This window comes from Manis javanica, chromosome 7 (genome assembly GCF_040802235.1).
Source record: "Manis javanica isolate MJ-LG chromosome 7, MJ_LKY, whole genome shotgun sequence".
NCBI lineage: Eukaryota > Metazoa > Chordata > Mammalia > Pholidota > Manidae > Manis > Manis javanica.
The window spans coordinates 87,433,118-87,460,016 of record NC_133162.1 but is presented as its reverse complement, the minus strand read 5'-3'; the positions used below and the strand labels follow the sequence as shown (position 1 = coordinate 87,460,016).

The 26,899-nt window shown below is 45.1% G+C and overlaps 1 protein-coding gene across 2 annotated transcripts; it reads right to left on the bottom strand.

Annotated features, from left to right (window-relative positions):
• Positions 1–20,570: 20,570 nt before the first annotated feature.
• IRF2BP2 (interferon regulatory factor 2 binding protein 2) lies at positions 20,571–26,491 on the bottom strand. Of its 2 annotated transcripts, none has more exons than XM_017664430.3 (2): positions 24,711–26,491; positions 20,571–24,147 (listed from the first exon to the last, which is right to left on the bottom strand). In XM_017664430.3, the coding sequence occupies exons 1-2, from the start codon at positions 25,756–25,758 to the stop codon at positions 23,432–23,434; spliced, it is 1,764 nt and encodes a 587-aa protein (XP_017519919.2). In that variant the 5' UTR covers positions 25,759–26,491; the 3' UTR covers positions 20,571–23,431. The 2 variants fall into 2 exon arrangements, with proteins under 2 accessions (XP_017519919.2, XP_036873054.1); XM_037017159.2 differs by having other exon boundaries at positions 24,759–26,490.
• Between the last annotated feature and the right edge of the window lie 408 nt (positions 26,492–26,899).

Here is a 26,899-nt window from a genome sequence, read left to right as displayed (position 1 = left end):
CCAGTCTGTAAATGAACCGTATTTGCCGCCTTGGAGTCGTCTCCCACACCCTCTTCTCAGGCACACCCTGAATCAGATCAGTCTTGGTCTCGGCGCCTAAGCAACTCCTTTGAAGTGACCTGTCCTCCAGCTCCTTTTTTGCCTCCATCCCGGTCCAGTTCTGCAGAATGGGAGCAATCTAATGGCCTATCACCAGCCTAACTCCATGCATCCCTTACTCCAATCTTTATCAAAACCTCTGCCAAGGCTGGCTTCCTCACATGGCACTGTCATCACAGACCCCTGGACACCTGGGGCCTCCTCATGCATGAATGTCTTGGCCTTACCCTATTCAGTCAATTACAGCCCAGTAAATATCCTTCAGTTACAGGAGCCACAGATTCTTCTTCTTGGGCCCAAAATATAAGAGGCTGGTTTCTGCTCTACTGTCTGTCTCCCCTCTGATGTGGCTCCTCTCTACCTCACTTTCCATCTTTCCTGGGAAACCTTCTCTGTCTCTTTCACCCTTGCCTGGCACACTCCCTTCCTCCAACTGTACTTACTCCCAAAGTGTGGCGCAGGCCTCTCTGCTCCTGTTGGAATGGTATCTTAGATCAGATTCATGATTTAGGGTGCCTTCACTTGAAATTTCTGAATAGATTATAAGTTGAGAACAAGGTCGGAATCTTATTTATGTGGCATTCCTCACAATAACTGCCAGAGGGAAGATAAGTTTATGCTTGAGGAAAATTCTGAAAGCATTTATCAAGAAATATTACACCTATTTTATTTGGGAAGAACTAGGGGCTTGTGATGGGGACTCTGTTAGCATTAGGGGCAGCTCCTACTTTTTCATTTCTGCTTTTTATTTTTGCCTCTTTCTCCTTTTCTTTCATATTTATCAAATCTCTCCCTCTCATGGCCCTATTCCCTTTTCAGTAGGATATAAGACTGCTAGATCTTAAAAAATATTTTGCAGGGAGCCAAGATGGCGGCGTGAGTAGAGCAGTGGAAATCTCCTCCCAAAAACACATAGAGCTATGAAAATATAACAAAGAAAAATCTTCCTAAAATAGAGACCACAGGACACGGGACAACATCCAGACCACATCCACACCTGCAAGAACCCAGTGCCTTGTGAAGGGGGTAAGATACAAGCCCCAGCCCGGCGGGACCCGAGCGCCCCTCCCCCCGGCTCCCGGCGGGTGGAGAGAAACTGGAGCAGTTTTTTTTTTTTGGAGAGCGCTTTTTGGAAGCCTTAGAGGGACGGGCCCCCGTTGCTGGGGAGGCAGGGTGGCGGGACCGGTGAGGAGGTGCCTGGGAACGGCGCCGGAGGACAAAGAATATCCCGCGTTTCTCCCTGCGAGACCTGGGGGCGGGTGCCTGAGACCAGTGCCTGAGGACGGAGGAGGTCGCGCGTTTTTCCCCTTTTTTTTTTTTTTTTCTCTTTTTGGCAAGCGCTTTTTGGAAGCCTTGAAGGGACGGGGACCCCAGTGCTAGGGAGGCACGGTGGCGGGACTGGTGATCGGGTGGCTGGGACCGGCGCCTGAGGACAAAGAATATCCCCCGTTTTTCCCTGCGGGACCGGTGGGCGGGTGCCTGAGACCGGCACTTGAGGACAGAGGAAATCGCGCGTTTTTCCCCTTTTTTTTTTCTCTTTTCTGCGAGTGCTTTTTGGAAGCCTAAAAGGGACAGGGACCCCGGTGCTAGGGAGGCAGGGCGGCGGGACTGGTGAGCGGGTGCCTGGGACCGGCACCTGAGGACAAAGAATATCCCGCATTTTTCCCTGTGGGACCGGTGGGTGGGTGCCTGAGACCAGCACCTGAGGACGGAAGAAATCGCGCGTTTTTCCCCTTTTTTTTTCTCTCTTTTTGCCAAGTGCTTTTTGGAAGCCTTGAAGGGACAGGGACCCCGGTGCTAGGGAGGCAGGGCGGCAGGACTGGTGAGCGGGTGCGTGGGACCAGTGCCTGAGGACCAAGAATATTGAGCGTTCCTTCCCTGCGGGACCGGTGGGTGGGTGCTTTTTGGAAGCCTTGAAAGGACAGGGACCCTGGTGCTAGGGAGACAGGGCAGCAGGACCAGTGCGCGGGTGCCTGGGACCGGCACCTGAGGAAAAAAAAAAAAAAAATCGCGTGTTTTTTCTTTTTTTTTCCTTTCTGTTCCCTCTCTCATTGTTGCTGTTGTTGTTTTGGTTTGGAGAGTGCTTTTTGGAAATCTTAAAGGGGCAGGACAGGTCACTTAGACCAGAAGCAGGGAATCTGGGGATCTCTGGGCACTCTAACCCCCTGGGCAGCAGGGAGCACAGAGGCCCCTTACGGAGATAAATAGTCTCCTGGCTGCTCCCCCTCTAACGGGGCTCCACCATTTTGGAGGAACAGCCCCAGCCAGGCCAAGCCCACAGCAACAGTGGAGATAAACCCCAAAGCAACTGGGCAGGAAGCAGAAGCCCTGTCTGCGCACAGCTGCCCAGCACAAGCCACTAGAGGTCGCTATTCTCCCAGGAAAAGGCTACAAACCAACAAGAAGGGAAGCTCTTCCAGCGGTCACTTGTACCAGCTCTGCAGACTATCTCTATCACCATGAAAAGGCAAAACTACAGGCAGACAAAGATCACAGAGACAACACCTGAGAAGGAGACAGACCTAACTAGTCCTCCTGAAAAAGAATTCAAAATAAAAATCATGAACATGCTGACAGAGATGCAGAAAAAAATGCAAGAGCAATGGGATGAGATGCAGAGAAAAATGCAAGAGCAGTGGGATGAGATGCAGAGAAAAATGCAAGAGCAGTGGGATGAAGTCCGGAAGGAGATCACAGATGTCAGGAAAGAGATCACAGAAGTGAAACAATCCCTGGAAGGATTTATAAGCAGAATGGATAAGATGCAAGAGGCCATTGAAGGAATAGAAGCCAGAGAACAGGAACGTATAGAAGCTGACATAGAGAGAGATAAAAGGATCTCCAGGAATGAAACAACACTAAGAGAAATATGTGACCAATACAAAAGGAAAAACATTCGTATTATAGGGATACCAGAAGAGGAAGAAAGAGGAAAAGGGATAGAAAGTGTCTTTGAAGAAATAATTGCTGAAAACTTCCCCAAACTGGGGGAGGAAATAATCGAACAGACCATGGAATTATACAGAACCCCCAACAGAAAGGATCCAAGGAGGACAACACCAAGACACATAATAATTAAAATGGCAAGGATCAAGGACAAGGAAAGAGTTTTAAAGGCAGCTAGAGAGAAAAAGGTCACCTATAAAGGAAAACCAATCAGGCTAACATCAGACTTCTCAACAGAAACCCTACAGGCCAGAAGAGAATGGCATGATATACTTAATGCAATGAAACAGAAGGGCCTTGAACCAAGGATACTGTATCCAGCACGACTATCATTTAAATATGATGGTGGGATCAAACAATTCCCAGATAAGCAAAAGCTGAGGGAATTTGCTTCCCACAAACCACCTCTACAGGGCATCCTACAGGGACTGCTCTAGATGGGAGCACCCCTAAAAAGAGCACAGAACAAAACACACAACATATGAAGAAGGGAGGAGGAGGAATAAGAAGGGAGAGAAGAAAAGACTCTCCAGACAGTGTATACAACAGCTCAATAAGCGAGCTAAGTTAGGCAGTAAGATACTAAAGAAGCTAACCTTGAACCTTTGGTAACCACGAATCTAAAGCCTGCAATGGCAATAAGTACATATCTTTCAATAGTCACCCTAAATGTAAATGGACTTAATGCACCAATCAAAAGACATAGAGTAATAGGATGGATAAAAAAGCAAGACCCATCTATATGCTGCTTACAAGAAACTCACCTTAAACCCAAAGATAAGCATAGACTAAAAGTCAAGGGATGGAAAAACATATTTCAGGCAAACAACAGTGAGAAGAAAGCAGGGGTTGCAGTACTAATATCAGACAAAATAGACTTCAAAACAAAGAAAGTAACAAGAGATAAAGAAGGCCACTACATAATGATAAAGGGCTCAGTCCAACAAGAGGATATAACCATTCTAAATATATATGCACCCAATACAGGAGCACCAGCATATGTGAAGCAAATACTAACAGAACTAAAGAGGGAAATAGACTGCAATGCATTCATTGTAGGAGACTTCAACACACCACTCACCCCAAAGGATAGATCCACCGGGCAGAAAATAAGTAAAGACACACAGGCACTGAACAACACACTAGAACAGATGGACCTAATAGACATCTATAGAACTTTACATCCAAAAGCAACAGGATATACATTCTTCTCAAGTGCACATGGAACATTCTCCAGAATAGACCACATACTAGCTCACAAAAAGAGCCTCAGTAAATTCCACAATATTGAAATTCTACCAACCAATTTTTCAGACCACAAAGGTATGAAAGTAGAAATAAATTCTACAAAGAAAACAAAAAGGCTCACAAACACATGGAGGCTTAACAACATGCTACTAAATAATCAATGGATCAATGAACAAATCAAAATAGAGATCAAGGAATATATAGAAACAAATGACAACAACAACACTAAGCCCCAACTTCTGTGGGATGCAGCGAAAGCAGTCTTAAGAGGAAAGTATATAGCAATCCAGGCACACTTGAAGAAGGAAGAACAATCCCAAATGAATAGTCTAACATCACAATTATTAAAACTGGAAAAAGAAGAACAAATGAGGCCTAAAGTCAGCAGAAGGAGGGACATAATAAAGATCAGAGAAGAAATAAACAAAATTGAGAAGAATAAAACAATAGCAAAAATCAACGAAACCAAGAGCTGGTTCTTTGAGAAAATAAACAAAATAGATAAGCCTCTAGCCCAACTTATTAAGAGAAAAAGAGAGTCAACACAAATCAACATAATCAGAAATGAGAATGGAAAAATCACGACAGACTCCACAGAAATACAAAGAATTATTAAAGACTACTATGAAAACCTATATGCCAACAAGCTGGAAAACCTAGAAGAAATGGACAACTTCCTAGAAAAATACAACCTCCCAAGACTGACCAAGGAAGAAACACAAAAGTTAAACAAACCAATTACAAGCAAAGAAATTGAAACAGTAATCAAAAAACTACCCAAGAACAAAACCCCGGGGCCGGACGGATTTACCTCGGAATTTTATCAGACACACAGAGAAGACATAATACCCATTCTCCTTAAAGTGTTCCACAAAATAGAAGAAGAGGGAATACTCCCAAACTCATTCTATGAAGCCAACATCACCCTAATACCAAAACCAGGCAAAGACCCCACCAAAAAAGAAAATTACAGACCAATATCCCTGATGAACGTAGATGCAAAAATACTCAATAAAATATTAGCAAACAGAATTCAACAGTATATCAAAAGGATCATACACCATGACCAAGTGGGGTTCATCCCAGGGATGCAAGGATGGTACAACATTCGAAAATCCATCAACATCATCCACCACATCAACAAAAAGAAAGACAAAAACCACATGATCATCTCCATAGATGCTGAAAAAGCATTTGACAAAATTCAACATCCATTCATGATAAAAACTCTCAGCAAAATGGGAATAGAGGGCAAGTACCTCAACATAATAAAGGCCATATATGATAAACCCACAGCCAGCATTATACTGAACAGCGAGAAGCTGAAAGCATTTCCACTGAGATCGGGAACCAGACAGGGATGCCCACTCTCCCCACTGTTATTTAACATAGTACTGGAGGTCCTAGCCACGGCAATCAGACAAAACAAAGAAATACAAGGAATCCAGATTGGTAAAGAAGAAGTTAAACTGTCACTATTTGCAGATGATATGATACTGTACATAAAAAACCCTAAAGACTCCACTCCAAAACTACTAGAACTGATATCGGAATACAGCAAAGTTGCAGGATACAAAATCAACACACAGAAATCTGTAGCTTTCCTATACACTAACAACGAATCAATAGAAAGAGAAATCAGGAAAACAATTCCATTCACCATTGCATCAAAAAGAATAAAATACCTAGGAATAAACCTAACCAAGGAAGTGAAAGACTTATACTCTGAAAACTACAAGTCACTCTTAAGAGAAATTAAAGGGGACACTAATAAATGGAAACTCATCCCATGCTCATGGCTAGGAAGAATTAATATCGTCAAAATGGCCATCCTGCCGAAAGCAATATACAAATTTGATGCAATCCCTCTCAAATTACCAGCAACATTCTTCAATGAATTGGAACAAATAATTCAAAAATTCATATGGAAACACCAAAGACCCCGAATAGCCAAAGCAATCCTGAAAAAGAAGAATAAAGTAGGGGGGATCTCACTCCCCAACTTCAAGCTCTACTACAAAGCCATAGTAATCAAGACAATTTGGTACTGGCACAAGAACAGAGCCACAGACCAGTGGAACAGATTAGAGACCCCAGAAATTAACCCAAACATATATGGTCAATTAATATTTGATAAAGGAGCCATGGACATACAATGGCAAAATGACAGTCTCTTCAACAGATGGTGCTGGCAAAACTGGACAGCTACATGTAGGAGAATGAAACTGGACCATTGTCTAACCCCATATACAAAGGTAAACTCAAAATGGATCAAAGACCTGAATGTAAGTCACGAAACCATTAAACTCTTGGAAAAAAACATAGGCAAAAACCTCTTAGACATAAACATGAGTGATCTCTTCTTGAACATATCTCCCCGGGCAAGGAAAACAACAGCAAAAATGAGCAAGTGGGACTACATTAAGCTGAAAAGCTTCTGTACAGCGAAAGACACCATCAATAGAACAAAAAGGAACCCTACAGTATGGGAGAATATATTTGAAAATGACAGATCTGATAAAGGCTTGACGTCCAGAATATATAAAGAGCTCACACGCCTCAACAAACAAAAAACAAATAACCCAATTAAAAAATGGGCAGAGGAACTGAACAGAAAGTTCTCCAAAAAAGAAATACAGATGGCCAAGAGACACATGAAAAGATGCTCCACATCGCTAATTATCAGAGAAATGCAAATTAAAACTACAATGAGGTATCACCTCACACCAGTAAGGATAGCTGCCATCCAAAAGACAAACAACAACAAATGTTGGCGAGGCTGTGGAGAAAGGGGAACCCTCCTACACTGCTGGTGGGAATGTAAATTAGTTCAACCATTGTGGAAAGCAGTATGGAGGTGCATCAAAATGCTCAAAACAGACCTACCATTTGACCCAGGAATTCCACTCCTAGGAATTTACCCTAAGAACGCAGCAATCAAGTTTGAGAAAGACAGATGCACTCCTATGTTTATCGCAGCACTATTTACAATAGCCAAGAATTGGAAGCAACCTAAATGTCCATCTGTAGATGAATGGATAAAGAAGATGTGGTACATATACACAATGGAATACTACTCAGCCATAAGAAGTGGAAAAATCCAACCATTTGCAGCAACATGGATGGAGCTGGAGAGTATTATGCTCAGTGAAATAAGCCAAGCGGAGAAAGAGAAATACCAAATGATTTCACTCATCTGAGGAGTATAGGAACAAAGGAAAAACTGAAGGAACAAAACAGCAGCAGAATTACAGAACCCAAAAATGGACTAACAGGTACCAAAGGGAAAGGAACTGGGGAGGATGGGTGGGCAGGGAGGGATAAGGGGGGGGAAGAAGAAGGGGGGTATTAAGATTAGCATGCATGGGGGGGAGGGAGAAAGGGGAGGGTGGGCTGCACAACACAGAGAGGACAAGTAGTGACTCTACAACATTTTGCTAAGCTGATGGACAGTAACCGTAATGTGGTTGTTAGGGGGGACCTGATATAGGGGAGAGCATAGTAAACATAGTATTCTTCAGGTAAGTGTAGATTAAAAATTTAAAAAAAAAAAAAAAAAAAAGAAAGAAAGAAAGAAAAGGGGGATTACTCCTTAACAGGATAAAACTATTGGTAAATCAAAGATCAACGCATGCTTTAAATATCCTTAATGTTGATCACTTAAAGGGTGTCAGATGATCAGCTATGGAGGTACTCTTTTCTGATAATATTCCTTTCTCTTAATTAAAAAAAAAAAAAAAAAAGCAGTTACTGTGTGCTGACCTCCAATGAGTTCTGCACAGTGGTATAGAGGGCATGTCAAAGTGTGGGCAAAGGGTCTGTTTGTCTCTACGCAGAAGATCAAGGCCTAGCTTGGATACCCAGAAAATGAACTAAGATACGATATGAGGAGGAGCTTCCGGCATCAGCACTCTCTGGAGGACTCGTGCCGGGGGATGATCATCAAAAAGCCTCCACAGGGATCCGGACGATGCTGCGGTTGTGGCTGCATCCAGCCCACCGTCTCCTGGACTTGCCATAAGAAGGAGGAGGGAGATGTCTAGGCTGGCATGTGCATACAGTGAGACAACGAATTTGACTGGATCTGTACTGTTGGAACTCAACCAGGAGTTGGGAGGGGTGCAAGTTGTAGCACCCCAAAATCTCATGACTATAGACTATCTATGGTTAAAAGAACATATGGGATGTGAACAGATCCCAGAAATGGGCTGCTTTAATTTGTCTGATGGTTCAAGTACAGTTGGAAAATATCCATCATATCATAGATAAATTTTCACAAATGCCTAGGGTGCCTAAATGGTTTTCTTGGCTTCACTGGAGATGGCTGGTAATTATAGATTTGCTTTGTTTATGTCACCGTATTCCTATTATGTCAATATGTGTGTGCAAATTAGTTAGTAGTTTAAAACCTATACATACTTAAGGTACTATACAAGAAGATATGTCAAAGAAATAATCAATCCTCCCAAGTTTCCTTCATATGCTACATCTATAGCTTTTCTTCTTCCTTCCTAATTACAAACTTTAAATAGAATTCGTGCCTCATATCGAATTTACCGAGTATCATAATTCCTCCAGGTGGTAAAGATACCTCGAGACAAGTGCTGGGCATAGAAGCCACAGGGCATAAATCTGCAAAGAAGTAAAAAGCTAACCTTTGCAAACAATATGGCTTCTCTCTCACTTACCAACTTTACATTTCCCTGTATGGCCCCGGAAGATGACTGGTTAGCCAGAGACGGGTAAGATTCCTCAAGGGAGGAACAACCTAAGACAGGCACAGTCGCAGGGGGGCCATCAGGTGAGAATTTGGGGGTCAACAGAGGTGAGGCTCAGAACCTCACCCCCCCTGCTTTGAGAGAAATCTTCTGCATCCGTGGATGTCTTGCTGCCCTTGTCTAGCCTGGATTAATACTTAGTCCATAGGCACACACCTGATCATCTGATCATCTACATTTGCCTTCTTACAGCACTAAACTATGTTTTCTTCCTTTATCTTGCATCTACCTACCACTTCAGCATTTTATTAAAAATAAAAATAATAATAATAATAGGAGAAATGTGGGATCAACATATAAATCAAGTACAAAAATCAAATGAATATTCATATTTGACCTGATGGTTTATAGGTCATATTGCATGATCAAAACCGAAAGTTTCTGTGATGACTGCCCTTGTACTGTTCACCATGTAAGAATTTATTCACTCTGTAAGAATTCGTTCACCATGTAAGAACTTGTTCGTTATGCTTCAGAAGATTGGAGACTGACGAGAATTAGGCTTGAGATGGATTAATGATTGTACATTGAGCATTGACCCCCCTATACTGAATTTTATTGTTGTTAACAACCATTTGATCAATAAATATGAGAGATGCCCTCTCAAAAAAAAAAAAAAAAAAAAAAAAAATATTTTGCAATCCAAAATCCTCAGTGCCTGAGTGTCTAGGATGCATACAGTAAATGTTGAATGAAGTATTTCATGACATTTCTGGTATCTAGAATCCATAAAATCCTATAGGATTTAAGCTAAATACCTCCTTGTCTGTTCTTAACATCTAACCACTCTCCTTTCAGTGTTTTCATTACCTAAGCACTTTATCTATTGCTGTTATTCTCTGCTTTCTTCTCCTTCCATCTCCATTCTGTCCTATTCAGTGTTCTAGCTTCCTCTTTAAAGTGATTATTTGGCTTTTGAAACAACCTCTTATGAAATAAAGTTCCATAATTATTAATTACAATTGTTAGATATTATCATATTTTCTATAGCAAGTAATCCACTGAGATTAATCAGTGTGAAAAGTGCAATTTATGAAAGGATCTCTGTACATACTAAGAAAAAAAGTAACGCATTAATAGGAGATGAGATTGTTAGTGCATTGTTATTAGAATCTGCAAAGGTGATTTTATGCATTTCTGAAAATCGCCTTGCCTTCCAGGTTGGAGCTGTGGAGTCAAGGTGTACATGGTCATTAATATTTCTCCTAAAGTGCTCTGTGTTGACTTTGAACACCACCTGCAGCTACAGTGGGGCTGTCAATGGAAGTTAAACAATAGTGTCACATGTTAGGACACTGTGTCGCTGGATCAGACTACATGCCACAACTGAGCTTAAGGAACCTTTCGGAATGCCCACTGATAAAACCTACATAGAAATGCAGAAGAGGAGATAAGAAATATTCCATAGGATATTTAACTTCATGCACAGATACTACACATTTTAAAATTAGTAATTTATGTTTTCTTTTTGATAGCAAGTCCACATTTCATTTAGCACAGCAATCACTACAATTGATTCATAAAAGAAAAATTGCCTAATCAATGGACTAGAAATAGAGTCACTGTGAATATAAATTCTTTCCTCTTCTAATGATCCCAAGCTAATCATTTCAGCTCTTCTGGCTCGTTTTCCTGATTAAACTGGGATAATAAAGACAACAAGATCACGTAACTCCTACATTAGCAAACTAAGCATGAAGAATGAGAATAAACTGAAGAGGTTGGTGGGATTTGCAGAACCATTCCATGGCACATCTTAACTAATATTCCCTGTACTGATGGGGCCCCCAAAATGTTAGCCTTAAATACTTTAAAAAATTGGCAAAAGAAAATAGGATTTAGTTAGAAGATCTGGATTTAAATAGAGGTTTCACTTAATAACAATGTAACTTCAAATGGGCCTCTTGACTTGTCTTTGCCTCAAAAAAATCTGTTCTGTAAAGGGTTTCTAATGCTTTTGTTTTACAGGATTCAATGATCTGGGAGAAACCAAAGGCTTTGTAAATTACAAAGCATTGTTAGTATTCAGTAGGATAACCGTTTCTCTGCACAACTTAGAATGACATGGCCCACTTACGCAGCAGCACCCTTGTTTAACTCCAGCAATGTTTTACCCCAAGTATCTCTCTCTCTAGCCTGGAATGATATTCAGGCAATAGAAAAACTACTGATTTCTTTTCCCATAACCTCAGGTCCAGGTAAGATGTTGGTTCCTTCAGCACAATGCTGACACGTGTCTACACGGGAAGACCTTCAGCTCCCAGTGACCGACTGAATGCCAGGTGTACATGGCCAAGCTGAGTGGGCCAACACGCTCATCCTCTGCCGCATGCAACAAGAACACTGCACGAAGATGAGTGTACTTTTCAGCAAGAGTGTAGCGCTCTCCCTTCCCAGCATTCTGTGTGATGTGCCTGTGCCAGTAACTACAATGGCAGCCTGATGACAAGGGAGGTGGCACGGCCAGAGGAGGTGGTGCAGATAGAGGGAGGGGTGAAAGAGGCACTATACAGCTTGTTTAGATATATAGGCCATGCCACTTCAGTTTTTCTTTTTAAACAGAGACAAATTACAGATCAGAGACACCCCTTCACCTGAGCTGCCCCAACATGTCTTCAAGTCACCTTCCTTCTGCATTCTTTGTCCCTGCCAAGCCATCCCAATTAGACAGGTGAATCACTCTCCCAGCTTTGAGTGGCTCCCTGTGGAATCCCACAGTTCTGCCCGTGCCCAAACAGGTGTGAAGCGGGCTGCTCTGAATTTAGCCCTGGTGATCACTCCCTCAGTGGCAGAGAGGCAAACAGATGAGGAACAAGGAAGTCTGAAGCAAGCACACATCAACTGCCTACTGTCTGCTGCCTGCCCCTCCATGCTGGACTAACTGCCCTGACATCCCAGGGTGAGCACCCCTCCTTCCAGGCAGCTGTCCTGCCCTGGGATAGGCTGCTACCTGTGACCTCACAGACTGAGACCTCCTAGCCCCAGTAGGCACCATTCCCATAGTCTGCAGTGTAGCCTGTGTCCCTGTATTTGGGCAGTGCGGCTGCCCTGTTTTGGACACTAATATGTGAACCTAGTAGGTTACCTCATCCAGGGGCATCCAGACTACCCCCGGCCACTGTGTAGCAGCCATTCACTTTGCTGGGATTGAACCAATCCTGGCTCCAGGTAAAACCACTCACTAGATGCTTATTAGGGCAATCCCATCCCCTTGCCCTGGGACTGGCTAAGGCAGGAGTAGACATAAACCAATCCGAGCAGGTTACCCCCTTGGCCCAGGATGTCAGGACCCACCCAATAGGAGAGAAGTTTGGTGCTCCTTTTTTCCTGTTCTAGAAGGGATACTCTGCTATCTTTCCTCTTGGATGTGAATGAAGAAGTATGTCAGCAGTCTTATAATCACGAGGGAAGCCTGCCTGAAGATAACATCAACACAGGGAAGGTTGAGCCAAGGAAATAGGGAGCAATGAGGCACAGCCTGAAGCGAGACAGACCTGGAGCCAGGTGGCCTGTGGATTCTTCAGCTCCAAGAGCTAACAAATTCCTTTATAGTTTAAGCCTGTTTGAATGGGACTTTTATTGTGACTTTGCATTTTAAAGCACCAAAACTGATAGAAGTGTCATGGTCAGAGAAGGCCAGAGGAAGAAGAAATCTTAGAAAGTGGCTGTGATGGTTAATTTTATGTGTCAACTTGGCAAGGCCATGATACCCAGTTATTTGGTCAAACTCCAGCTGGAATGGCATTTTTTTTAGATGTGATTAACATTTAAATCAGTAGACTTTGAGTAAAGCAGACTGCCCTCCATAATGTGGGTGGGCCTCTTCCAATCAGTTGAAAGCCCTAAGAGCAAAGACTGAAGTTTCCTGAAGAAGGAATTCTTCTCAAGACTACAACAAAGAAACTCTGCCTGAGTTCCTAGCCTGCAGATTTCAGACTCAAGACTGCAACATCAACAATTCCATGAAATTCCAGTCTGTGGGCCTGCTTTAAGATTTTGGACCTGATAGTCTACACAAATTGCATGAGACAACTTATTAAAATAAATCTATCTATCTGACCTGTGGTTGGCTGGCTCAGTTTCTTCCTCCATGCAGCCTTCCTGGGTGCTCTGTCTCCCAGCAGACTGGCCCAGGTTTCCACTATAACTTATAAATACATTTCTATGGCGCTTTTCTTATTATTTTCACCACACTTCCCTCATTAAAATCAGAAGCCAAATGTATTACTTTAACAAATATTTACTGAGAATGTTTAATGTGCCACAAATTATTATGATGCAGCAGTCATAGAGTATACAGGCTATGGCAATTGGACTTGCAGTGCAGGGGAGACAAACATAAACTGGTAAATATATACAGTGTCTGATGGGGAAAGTGCTAAGAGGAAAAATTAAACAGGGATGGGGACTGTAGAATTGGGGGTAGGCTGGGATGGTTATTTGATTTAGGGTGTATTTTATATAGGGTATGTGGCAAGCTGAATAATACCCCCTCCAGAGATGTCTATGTCCTGACACCTGAACCTGTGTATGTGTGATGTCTCTTGGTAAAGGGACTTTGAAGATTTGATTAAATGAAGCATTTTGAGATGATGAGTTTACCCTGAAGTACTCAGCTGGGCCCACTGTAATTATAAGAGTCCTTATGCCAGGGAGGCAGAAGATGTGAGGATGGAAGCAAGTAGTTGGAGTGATGCCAGGGAGAGGCCACTAGCCAGGGAATGTGGGCAGTCTCTAAAAGTGGGTAAGGCAAGGAAATGGATTCTTCCCCTGAAGCCCCCAGAAGAAACTAGCCCTATCAACATCTTAAATTTAGACTTCTGACATTCAGAACTGTAAGATAATAATTTCATGTTGTTTTAAACCACCAAATCTGTGGTAATTTGTTACAGCAGTCATAGGAAATAACATAAGCCAGTCAGAAAGGCCTCACTGCTAAGGGGATACTGGAGTAGAGAGGTAAGGGAAATGAGGGAGTGAGTCATGCACACATTTATAAGGAGCATTCCAAGAAGAGAAGGACAAGTGCAAAAACCCTGAGGCAGGAACATGCTTAGCAAGGTCAAGAAATGGCAGGGAACCAGTGTGGCTGAGATGTGTGAGCAAGGACATTAGTCTGGTCTGAGAGATAGCATGGCCTTGCATTTGACTCTACATGAGATAGAAAAGCACCAGAAGGGTTTGAAGGAGAAAGACCATATCAAGTTTTCAGGTTTATTTTGGCTGCTGAATTGGGAATAAACTTCAAGGAACAAGGGCAGAAGCTGGAAGAACAGTTAGGAAGTTAGGAAGTTTCCTCACTACTTGAGGCAAGAGATGATGGTGGCTTCCACCACATAGCAAGAGTCAATCAGATCACAAATATATTTTTGAAGGCAGAGCCTAGAGGATTTGCTGACAGATTGGATGGAAGGTGTGTGAGAAAATCCAAAGTCAAAGAGCACTCCAAGATTGATGGCCCAAGCAAGTGCTGCCATTTAGTAAGATGAGAAAGATGAAGAGAAGGAGATTTGGGGAGGGGGGTGCTGGATATACAAGGCTGGCACTCAGAGGAGGTCTAGGCTAGAGCTCTTTGGAGTCAGCATATAAATATATAAGTATTATTGTAAAGCCATAATTCTGGATGAGATTACTAGAAGGTATATAGAAAAAAGAAACCATTTGAGGACTGAGCCTAGGGGCACTCCAACAAGTGAGGTGAGTTGGTGACATGAGGAAGCAGCAAAGCAGACTGAGAAGAGTTGGCCAGCAAAGTGGAGAACACTGCCCTCAGCCCGGAATCAAAGGGTGATATACCTAAGTTCAACAAGAATTTACCATGTGTCAGACATCACGATATTCATGGTGGTACATACTCCTGTCAGTTCATCTTCTCAACAATTTCGTGAGGTAAGCAATATCCTTAACCCAATTCACAGATAATTAAATTGAGATCAGAGGGTTTAAATGCTAAGGTTAGAAAGAGGTGGCATTGAAATTTAACCCTCAGCAGTCTGATTCCACACCCACAGTCTTTACCACAAGACAGACTTGCAGAGAGAAAGAATAAATGAACCAGAGTGCATGACTGAACAGCATGACCAGATGTTGGTTTCCCCTCCTGTGCGCCCTCCTCTCTGACCTCTCAGCCCATGCACAGGTCATCTCTTCTCCCCCTTAACTGCTTGTGACTCATCTAATCCATGAAGAGTTTCCACCTAACTCCACAGACGTCCTCAGCCCTTCAGCAACAGCTGATGAGTGATCAGTTCAGGCAATGTTTGTCACCCAGAGATTGAATGGATGGATTCCTTCCAGTGTCACAAATATGTGGCACTCTGAAGGCTTACTTACAGATCTAAGAGCCCATGTGCACAGAAGTGTGATTTACAAGAAAATGAAATTATTTTTTACAAATCCAACATTTTTACAAAGGTCAAAATCCCATGTATGTTTTTTTCATATCATTTTATTGGTTATTTTAAAAAGCATAATATGCTCAAACATACCCCCTACTCTGCCACCAGCCATGCAAATACCATTGCTTTTAAAGCTGTGAATGGACTTTAGTAAACCATTTTGGTTTATACGCTGGCCCTTCGATAAACAAATCTGAGCATAGAATCTTTTAAGAGAAAGGTTCCTTTCCTTTATCTGCGGTGTTTTTATTTTCTCTCTGATAAACAATGCACCTCCCAAGGTGCAAATCCAAACAATGCAAATCCAAGGTGAGGATTACTTCACAAATCACCTGGTACTGGGCTTTGTACACGCTGGGTCCTAGGTACAATGCTCTAGCCTGAGAGAGGATGCATCTTCGGTGATGACAGCAGGGGGAGCCTATTCTCTCCAGTGTTTCCAAACAGTTTGCTATTACCCCCTTTAACAGAATGTCTCAAGAGTCTGTATTTTCAGCGGTACACATTCAGAGTGCAAGTACCTAATGGGTATCACATCTATCTAGTGCTTTCTCCTGTCTGGTTGCTGGATGAAAAAAACAAAAAGCTGTCACGGTGATTGTCCACTTTGATTCCTTAGCTACTGAGCACTTTGATTCCTTACGTACTGAGGTACATAAGAGGTATACTTAAAAAAAAACTAGCGAAATAGAAACAAAAGTTAGTTGAATTACCCGAAAAAGACCACACAAAGCCCAAGAACATCTGAACATTTCCTGACCGTTGTACCAGCGTCTTTGTTGATTTGGGATGGAACTAGCGAATTCTGAGGTAGGTTTCCATAAAAACTTGAATTTGCATTTCTGCGTAGTTCCCTCTCAAGGGTCCTTGTGACGGAGCAGAGCATTGGTGACAGGAGTGCTGCTGTTTCAAGACAGTCACAGGAAACGAGCAAGAATGATGTCCTAGGAATCGAATTTCACCCTGAAAAGCCTTCCAGGTTCCTGGATAAAATACATAAGGAGTGGACTGTTTTGTGTTATTTCCACTTCAATCTTCTTAAATCACTTGTGCCTGTTATCTGGAAAGAAAAATAATGCTGATGCAGGAAGTGTTTTAGCCTTGTGTCTAGGTACTCTCAAGCCTGGAGCAAGTCTTTATTTTTTTAGCTTCCCATCCATCTACCCAAGGCAATCACTTTTTCAACAGTGACTAAAACTATTATACAACACTTAGCTCACAGCCAAGTTCCTAGGCCGCCACTCTAAGGTTGGTAATGTGTGTCATTTTAGTGCCATTTTTTAAGAGGATGGGGGGGCCATGCCTGTTATTTTTGGAGATGTTTTTGCAAAGATTAAATTGAACGATTAAAAACAAGAATTAGAAGTTAATTGGGTGGATGAGAGAAAAACTTTTTCTTTTTCTAATTGAAGTAGAAGTTTCTTGAATAAAAGGACATGTCCTGAGGTTTGCTTAATAAATATTCTTATTAACATGCACCGTACGTGCATCAGAGTGCTTTCTGTAAATACAGACGCCCCTTAAACATGAATGTTTACTCCACCAGCACGGAACATTTACCTTACTATAGCTAAGTCTTGGGGGAAAAAAAAAGGCAGCATCATGATTTCCGAAAAGGGAGTGACATTTAGGGCAGCTCTTGTCATGCGCCATCTCCAACTTGGAAAACCCAGCCTGGACAGCATGCACCGCGCCAGGGACCCTTGCAGGCGGCAGCCCCGGCTGTTGTTGACGCGTGTTTGATCTTTTCTGGGTGCCGAGGGCTCGCCAACCCCGACTCCCACCCCCTAACTCCCGCGCTGGCTCGCAGGCGGCTCCCTTGGCCTCGCCCAGCGGGAGCCAGACCTTTTACTTTATTTGGTCCACCTGGCAGTGACCGTCGAGAGCGCGGTGGCGGCGGCGCACGCGGGCCCGCGCGCGCTGGCTCATCCCTCTAGGGTACGCGGCTGGACCACGGGGTGTGGGCTTGGCCCGGTCGCGGCTCCCTCTAATTATGGCCGCGGCAGCTGGCTCGCGGGCGGCGGGGCGGGGCGCGCCGCCGTTTCCGGGCCGAGCCCCGCCCCCCCACCGCCCATTCCTGGGGGCCCGCTACCCGGGGGCGCGCGGCTCCACGTGCGCAGCGCGGGGCACGGGCTGGAGGCGCTGTATAGGTCTGGGCGTGTGCGCCGGCCCTTCGGCTCGGGTTAAAGTTCTGGAATAAATAAATAGGGGCGCGGCGTGAGTCATGCTGCCGCGCTGAAAACCACCCCGAGGTGTCCTCGCAGGCGAAGGCGTTTACGCAGGCTTCGGGAGAGTAGGGAGCCTCCCCGTCTTTCCTTCCCCTTGAGTAAATAGGGCTTGGCAGAGCTGGCGGCTGTTTTCTTCCTTTTAAAAAATGCCATTCTGAGCAACAATAAAAAGTAAAAAAAGAAAGAGCTACAGTGTGACAGCTCTGACCTAGCCGCGATGTTCCCACTTCCCTGGATATGTATGCAGATGATGGGATCCAGCGGCCCCTTTGGTGCCTGACAGTTACGAGGTGCATAATGAACTTACTGTGTAACAGCACTCTGGATATAGGACTGTGTTCCTATGTCAGAAACCTACCGAGGTTCTGGATTTAAGTTCCAGAAAAACACTCAGTTCTCCCTGTGAGAATTCAGCCCTAACTGTACCTTCCAAATTCCTGGAAGGAAACCAACTCGTGGTTACCTTTCGTCAGTGGGTGCCCTTCATCATCCTCTCCCAGTGTGTTTAAGCCCCACTCCAAGAGAGCTGTACCTTGACTCTCAGCTGTTCAAAGCCTTGAATGATATATTTAATTAGTTTTAAAATAGTAACAGCAGCAACTCATAACTCTATACGGTGCTTGGTAAAAGAATAGTATTCCAAAACTTAACTACCAACTCTCCTGTGACATTCTGATTTCAGTTGTATGTGGGGCACAACAAACCGTTATCTTTCATCACCACAAAAAGCTAACTGAATTGTTATTTGGAGGCAGAAATAACAAAACGGGGTTAAGAGGCTTTTTAGCTTGCATAAAGACACCCAACGACCTCTTTCTGTTTTGCATCTCATGGGTAGCCTCTTAGGCCGCAGGGAACATGGAAGTCCCAAAACCAAGGCTGTTGTAAAGAAATGCTAATTCATTCAGCCCCAGACAATCCCTATCCCTATGTTTCACTTCTCTGCATTTATCAGCCCGTGCATTGATGCTTATGATTTAAACCAGGAATCCTGTAGTCTCATCTCTAGACGTTGTCTGACCTAGGAGAAAAATCAGCTCATGGAGGATTTTCATGGAGATGCAGATGTAGATTTCATACTCTATAAACTAAAAAAAAATCTAAGTTTTACCCCAAACCAGCAAAGGAAAGCTCTTAAATCAAGCATGTTAAGTTATATTGACATGGGGAAGGCATGCGTAACAAGACTGATCGGTTAAAACAAATTTCACTGTTACGGTGTATGTGAATTAATTTGTTAATGGTAAACAGGGATAGTGTGGGTATCCCTAATTAAGGATTTATCTAGGGGTTAATAGAGAAATCTACAGATAATCCACAAATCCAGTCTTTTTCCATCTTCCAACGGCTTAAGTAACACACAAGTTGACATTTTTGTATATTTTTGTAGAGGCCTAACCAGTGGCACTGAAGGAGTTAAACAGCATCTCCACCCCACCCCTCAATTTCTAGAATCCCAGATGATGAAGCAGGTAAATATGTATTCCATTCACTGGTGCCTCTGACTTTGACTTTAGTCTGTGGCAGAGGAAAGGCGTGTCTTCTCACACTGTTCCCTATGAAGAAAAGGCAAGCAAATGAGGGTGACTCAGGACTTCTAGTGGCCTACACACAACTAAACATTTTTCTGAATGATCCCACGTATACACTTTGGAATCAGGAAGAGAAACATTTTACTCTCCACTAACCAAATAAAACCATCTATAAATCATATGCAAAACAACTCTGAGTAACAAGAGACTTAAAAGTCTAGGAATTAAAAGTAATTCCATATTTCCCCTTTAACTTTTTCCCCTCTTCAGGGAATAAACAAAGACATCTGCCACATCAAGAAGCTGGTTTGTTTTTAACTGAAAAGTGAATGCAGGCATTAAAGTTTACTTTGGAAGGAGTTTTTGAAATTTTAAAAATGACTTCTGCAAGCTGCACTGTTTTAAATTTCACCAAAAATAAAATTTTGCATTGTTAAAAGTTTAACATTTTTCTTAACCTAATTACTCAATATCATGTGCATTATAATCTATTACTTATTAAAAATGTTTCTTGAAAGCTGCCTTAAATGGCCTGCTACTAACTAAAAAGTTGTTAAAATACATGTAGTGATGGGTCCTCCAAGTTACTGGACTACCCCTAATGAAAATACAGTCATACATCAATGTTGCTGTTTCATTTAGAACATTAAAGTCTACAAATGTTCTATTCTCAAACTCTTTATAATTTTCACAACTTCCTTTCATAGAAAAGTCTGCCAAGCCATTGATCAACAAACAGTAAAAGCTGCAAACATCTAGGAAGTTTCTATGTGATACTAGCCAGCAATTTGTAAATTTGTCTTAGTGCTTTCCACCTTTGATCTCTATTTATAAATTTAATTTCAGGATACTTAGTAAAGCTCACGTGTCTTTAGCTCTGACTTTATTCCAAAGATTTCCAAAGGTTAGGTGTCTTATCCCTTTTGTCTTCAGTGCGTTTCATATGGCCTGAAGTGGCTGTTTCATTCCAAAGCTTCCCAGAGAGCAGTTCCATGTCCTGACAGTCTGTTCAGTGTTGTCAGTCTTCTGCCAATCTACTATTGCAGAATGGCTGGCTCTACTGCAAGTTGAGAAACAAACAAGTGCTGTCTGGCTGTACTTTGTTCAGCTCTCCTCTTTATCTGTTCCTCCATCCAGTTGACCTTTCCCCAGTCCGTTAACTTTTTTTTCTCTGCGATTAGTTTGCCCTTTTGTTCTGTCTTTCATCTCCTGTTCTTTTGCAGCTCCAGTCAACCCTCAACCCCCAACCCACACATCGTTTGGTCCCATGTTGCCATTAGTGATGAAAACAATAGCCATTCTAAGCTTACCTTAAAAAATTAAAAAAGGCCTCAGAAAATGTTCAGTGATCCCAATTTTATTTTTATTTAATGCTAAAAGTTAAAGAAAAAAAAAAGTACTGTAAATCTGACAAATGACAGTAAGCAGGTGATAGTTCCATAGCGTGATTTTAAAATATAATAATGTTGATATCCGAGCTTACACTCACTTCAGTTGACATGAGTTTCATCATATATAGAAAAAGTTATCACCTTTAACTTGAAAAAAAGTAAAGGTTAAAAGGTGGCACACTTTTAAAATACTTGGTGGCCAAGGAAAGGTATATAGTAAAAGTTGTAAACCATGTGTATGTTCTCATAACTTTTAATGTGAGGCCACATGAAAGAAGTACATCTGTTAAATTCTATAAATTGTTAAAGCAAAAAGGGGAAAGCTTCAATACCCCAACCCCTAATATTTTGAGTATTAAAAGCACAGCTGAAATACTAGGATTTGAAATCTGATACTGCCCAGTACAGTAAGTAGCTTTCTGACATTTTATCCAGCTGTGGAGAATCTCTGCACTGTCATCAGGTACAGCACAAGATCAAAACCATGTCCCAATGTTATTAACTTTTAAGCTTATGAGAATGTCAAAAAAGTAACACAGATCAACACTTTACAGCTGCAAGCCTTCCACAAAGGCCCCCCAAGGGCCAGTCACACCTGTGCAGACCTAGTTTTTAATAAAAGTAACCTCAGCACACAGCGCTTTAACCCCTTAACACCAGTACAGAGGAACCCATAGCTTGTCTTTTCCACAGCTGAACAGACATTCAAAAACAGCAGGATGTTTCTTCATTAATCATTTTGGAAAGCTTATCTGTATTGATTGCAAAATATACAGATGGCTGCCACATATTAGGTCAAATGACTGATCAACTTGTAACGTCAATGAGGTCAAATTCCAGTTTATAATAAAGTGCCTAAATACACATTTATACAACAAACCATAATAGTTGAATTCTTTACAAATGTCTTTATGCGCATGTAAAACTGATTCTGTGTTTCTGCACGTGTGCATTTCCATAAGAGAAACCAGTCTGATCTGAGTCACAGATAGTCCAATTAAAAAAAAAGTATAACAACAAACTGGTTAATCATGCAAGTCTGTAATATAACAATGACCAGTTACATGAATTTGCACATTAAGAATAGGTGAACTCATTAAAAACACTACCAAAAAATACTGTATTTGGTGCAGTATCTGATTTTCAAGTGTTAATAACTCGATCACTAAAAAATATTTGAGCAATTTAAGAAAGACAAAAACATAACTAAAAAAGAATCCAAAGTGGGTAACAATCTATACTTTCAAATGAAAACAGAGGCTAGGTGTGAATAATACAAGTTAACTTGTAGTATATCTTGAAGCCATGATTCAGCCTAATTATAGGGCCAAGTTACAAACACCCGAAAAGAGAATTCCAAATAGTGCTCCTGCCAATGTTAAATCATAACAGCACAAAAGAAAAACCAGTATCACTGTGAGACAACTATTTCTAGTATATGATGATTTATTGGTTTAAAAAAATCATTTTACTGATGCAAAAGAGTGATCAAAAGAAATTAGTTTACAAAAGCTTCTAAAAATAGTTTGAGGTGGGGCCTATTATGTAAAACCCTTTCTTTAATTTTCACTAGTTTATCACTTTTTTTTTCAAAAGAACAGTATTATTATTCACTTGGTATCAAACACACGTTAAGAAGGAAATTACAGGGTTCCTTCACCTCCATCTGGGCTGTCACCGATATGCCCACGGGCAGTCCTGGCAGCACCAAGCGTGGTTCCTGTCACTGTACCATACTGTATTTAGCACTCACTAGAAACGGTGTGGGTGATAGTATCAACAGCAAAAGCACTACAGGTAAATGATGAAAAACAAAACGAAACACAAAACAGAACAAAACCAATCCCACAATCTCCAAGTTCACCTGGACCGTAAGTTCTCTTGCAACTCTCTCAAAGGAACAGACAGACAGAGCTCTAGAGTGTCTGAAAAGATGAAGTGGCGCTGCAGAGCCAGGCTCTGTTCAAAGATGGCAGTGCCACCCTGTACACACCACCATCCATTATCACCGCCCTCAGTCACTGGACTGTGTATTATGTAACCAACTAGCATGCAGCATTGTAATCTCACAACTGATCATGTGGGCAGCGAGTGGTGGTCAACTTTGTCTTAAACCTCCCCCCCGCTCCCCCCACCAAAACCACATGGCCCTGAAAATTTCTCAGCAGCAACTCTCAGGCAGTCACCAATATTCCAACTTTTAAAACTTTCAGAACAAAATAGAGAAAGATTCGAATCTCTTTTCCTATTAGTCTAGGAGGACAACATTATGGGGAATACTTGGTGATATTTCCCAGTGGTATGCCCACTTCACAACAGTGTCCCTTTCACTTATCTCCTTTCCTTCTCCACCAATTGGCCTCCAGCCTGAGAAAGGGGCCAGCAAATAAGGAAGAACAGACAGTAAGGCAATCTTACAATGTCAGAAAATGTATTTGGCATTTTTTTTCCTTTTAAAATAAGTGCATACAAATACAGTTAGAAGCATTTCAGATTTGCCAAGTGCTCTAAAAAAAGCAGCGCAAGTCATAGCCTACATTGAACGGTAACTGTCACCAGAATAATAAAGCACAAATATAAGCTAATGTTATGAAAGAAGAAAATGCCTTTATAAGTACATACCTTTTGTTGTCAAAAAAAAATGTAGAAACACAATGTATTAAAAAAAATCAAAATTATACAGCCATGTTATGAAGTCTACATTTCCCTTGTCTTGGATATATATATATATATAGAGAGAGAGAGAGAGAGAGATACAATTCAAGCAGTTTTAGTTAAGGGTAATCATTAGGTTTTTCTGAAACCAGAAAATCACGAGTCTCTCTCTTTTTTCACTTTCACATCTCCAGCAAGGATGGTTGCAATTTCCCCTTGCATAAAGGCCCAGGGGACATTGGAGCCCACAAGAGGACATTTTTCCCCACTGGGACAATAGACCTCTCCACTAGCTCCCTGCTGTTTGATGCTTTGTCTGGAGCAAGGGAAGCAGAACTTGTGCGAAGGGACAGACGGGCACTGCACAAAGTGAGTGTCCTCCAGCCGCTCGTGGCAGAGGGTACAGCACAGGGGTGCACTGGCTGCCAGGGAGGAGTCCGGGAGGCTGGCAGGGTGCACAGGCTCCAGTCCTCCAGTGCTGCCTGCACCCTGGCCCCCCACCTCTCTGGGGCCTAGCCTTCTTTGGTTCATAGAGGACGGAGAGGGTGGACTGTTGCTATTCCTCCTGGTAGTGGAGTGAACCTGGTTGGCATCTTTTGAGGCATGACTGCCCCCTGCATTGTCTGCTACTAAGATGAGGGCTGCCATAGGGGACTGGCCATTCTGGGCCGCTTCAGGCGGTGTGGTCCGGTTGGAATGAGGTGAGGCAGTGGGTGGTGGTGGCGACACAAAAGACGATGTAGAAGTAATGGGCATCTTGAGCCCTTCTGTGGATGTAGACAGCCAAGGCTGTGCCTCCCCATTGATCTTAGGGGGCCCAACTTCACCTTCTGGTTCTGGAGAAGGCTTCCTCTTCCTTGCTGTTCTTGCAACTGGAAAAGAGAAGGAAAAAGAGGAAATAAATGAATGCACACTGAAAAGGATCTTTTACTAATGTGAAACAAAACTCACTGAAAAATTTGTTCTCTAAAAGCTTGTATATAAACTTATGCATTTCAAGTGCACGTGCAACTTAAAAATAGAGACTAATGAGGCTCTAGGGCAGTGTACCACTTTTTAAAAGCCACACAAACTGGCACGTGTACAGGTGCCTGTTTTTACATATGCATGCCCGTACCCAGGTTGGAAAGTGCATATGATTGTTAATGTCTCCCAACAGGTTAAAAGTGACCCGGGCCCTCATGCTCCCATCCAACAATGTGCTGGGAAAGGAAAACCCTGTGTCAGTGCCTCAGCCCAGTCTGACTCATCTCTGTTATGCTGCTTCAGCACATGAACACGTTGCCACTAAACACTGGTTCCGCCTCAGGCAGATCAGGAAGTTGGGTGTTTGTTGTTTCTGGGCTGGGGTAGAATGGTGAATGGAAAGGGCACCCTCTCCTTGCTCTCCAGTCCCGTCTTCCCCTAGATTCCCTTACTCCACAGCCGCCCCTACCTGCTTTAGACCCGTTGGCCCCGTTGGCCTCGAAACCCAACAACCTGCCTGCAGTCAGGGTCGGCTCCTTCTTAAACTTGCTCTCGAAGGGCCCCGAGTGGCCGTGCTGGTGCAGCGCCAGCAGCGTGTCTCGCACTGTCTTAGGCCTGTTGACCCAGTCCTGCTCTCCGGGCCCGCGGCTTTTGCCCGCGCCCTCTGTGCCCAGCTCGGCGGCCCCGGCAGCCGTGGACAGGCTGTCGGCCGGGCCGCGATGCGAGGGCGGCGGCGGCTGCTTCTCCTTGGCCGCTGCCTCGCGCTGTTCGTGCTCCACGGCCGCGCTGCTCGACACGGACGCCGGCCGCTTGTGGGCGCCCAGTTCTCCCGGCTGCGCCGAGCCCAGGCCGGCGGCCGCTGCCCCGGACACCGCAGCTAGGGAGGCGGCGGCGCGGCCGCTGAGGCCGAGCGCGGCGGGCAGTGGCGCGGCCGAGCCATTCATGAGCGGCACCAGGGTAGGTGGCACAACGTGGCCGCGCCGCGGGTTCGGGCTCTGGCGATTCAGCTCGGGCGGGTCCTCCAGCTTGGAGAAGCCGTTGGGCACCAGGATGCCGTTCACTGGCGGCGGCTGCGGCGGCGGCGGCTGGGCCAGGCCAGCGGCCGGGCGGCTACCGCTAAAGTCGGAGCCGAGGCGCGGGGGCCGCTCGGCGGCGGCCGCCAGGGGATAGCGCTCCAGTGCCTGAGGGGCGCGCGGGGATGCCTCGGGGCCGCCGTGGCCAAGCGGCTGAGGATGCTGCAGGAGGATGTCCTTGGCCGAGAGCGGCGGCGGCTTGGCGGCGGCCGTGGCTACGGCGCCGGGCGGGGAGCGGCCCTCCGGGAAGCAGCCGTGTGCCCGCTTGAGCTGCCGCGCCGTCTCGATGACGAACTCGACGCGGTCGGCACCCTCGTAGTTGACGCAGCCGCGGCACACGGGCTCGGTGAAGTCCCAGATCATGGCCCAGGGCATCCGGGGCAGGTCACACAGGTAGCACGACTGCCGCCGGGACGCGGCCGCCACCGCCACCGCCGCGGCCATGTCCGAGGAGCCCGCGGTGCCGGAGGAGGAGGAGGAGGAGGAGGGGGCGCCGCCGCTCCCCGCCGGCACCACGCGCGCCCTCCTCCCCCCCCAACCCCGCGTCTCCCCCACCAGCGGCGGCGGCGGCAAAGCCCGCGAAGGCTCGGCGCCCGCGCAGCGCCGCCGGTGCACCAGGGGCGACACGCGCGGGGCGAGGGGCTGCACCCGCGGCAACACGTCCCCTTGGCCGGCGCGGGCGGGCGACGGGGCTGCGCGGCGCGGCGGGCGCGGCGGCGGGGGCTCGGCCGGGGCCGCGGCGGGCCTCCAGACCGGGGCGAAGACGGGCCACACAGGCGCGGGGATGCGCAGCAGGTCGCGGCGGCGGCCGGCGCGGAGTGAGGGGCGGGGGGCGGGGAGGCCGGGGGGGCAGGGGGCGGCCTCCGGGGCAGGCTCAGACGGAGTGGCGGGGCATGCCGCGCGGAGGCGTCGGCGGCGGCTGCCTGGCGGCGTGGAGCTCCGGCGCGGCGCGGGCCCCGGGTCGCTCCGCTGCTCTCTCACAGCTCCTGGCGTCGCCGCTCTCCAGCGCCCGCGTCAGAGCCCAGCCCGCCTCAGCTTCGCCGCCACCGTCACTGCTGCTGCCGCTGCCGCTACCGCCGCCGCCGCCGCCGCGGCCGCTCCACTTCTACAGACTTGATTCTTCGATAGCCTCGCACGGCGCCTGCGCGGGCCCCCCTCCCCTGCGCGCGCGCGCGCGCCCGCCCGCCCTTCCCCGCGCCCGCGCCCGCGCCCGCCCGCCCTTCCCCGCGCCCGCGCCCGCGCCCTCCCCACCCTCCGCGTGGGGAACGAGCTGCTGGGAGAGCTGGCTCCGCGGCGCCCGCGGGTCAGCGCCGTGGTCTGTGTCCCCGACATGAACGCGATGCAAGCGTTGTTCGCTTTACCCCAGCGGAGCCGGCTACCGCGGCTGTTCAGGAGTTACTCCCCTCCAGGTTCATTTGGGCCAAACCGTGCGAACACTCATGTTTTTAGAAGCAAGGCCGGCTTGTAACTTGGTTCTGCCGGTTGTCTCTTGAGGATGAGGATTTTAAAATCTAGTGTGGTCTACAGTTTTGGGGTTTTGTTTTCCGGAGTTATATTTGAACTCTTCAGTAAGTGATTTTACCCT

Bases quoted from the DNA above. Each gene is read 5' to 3' on its own strand.
- IRF2BP2 (XM_017664430.3), bottom strand. From the start codon at position 25,758: ATGGCCGCGGCGGTGGCGGTGGCGGCCGCGTCCCGGCGGCAGTCGTGC. The intron at 24,148-24,710 runs GTAGGGGCGGCT...TCTCTTTTCCAG, and splicing joins GGCCAACGGGTCTAAAGCAG to TTGCAAGAACAGCAAGGAAG.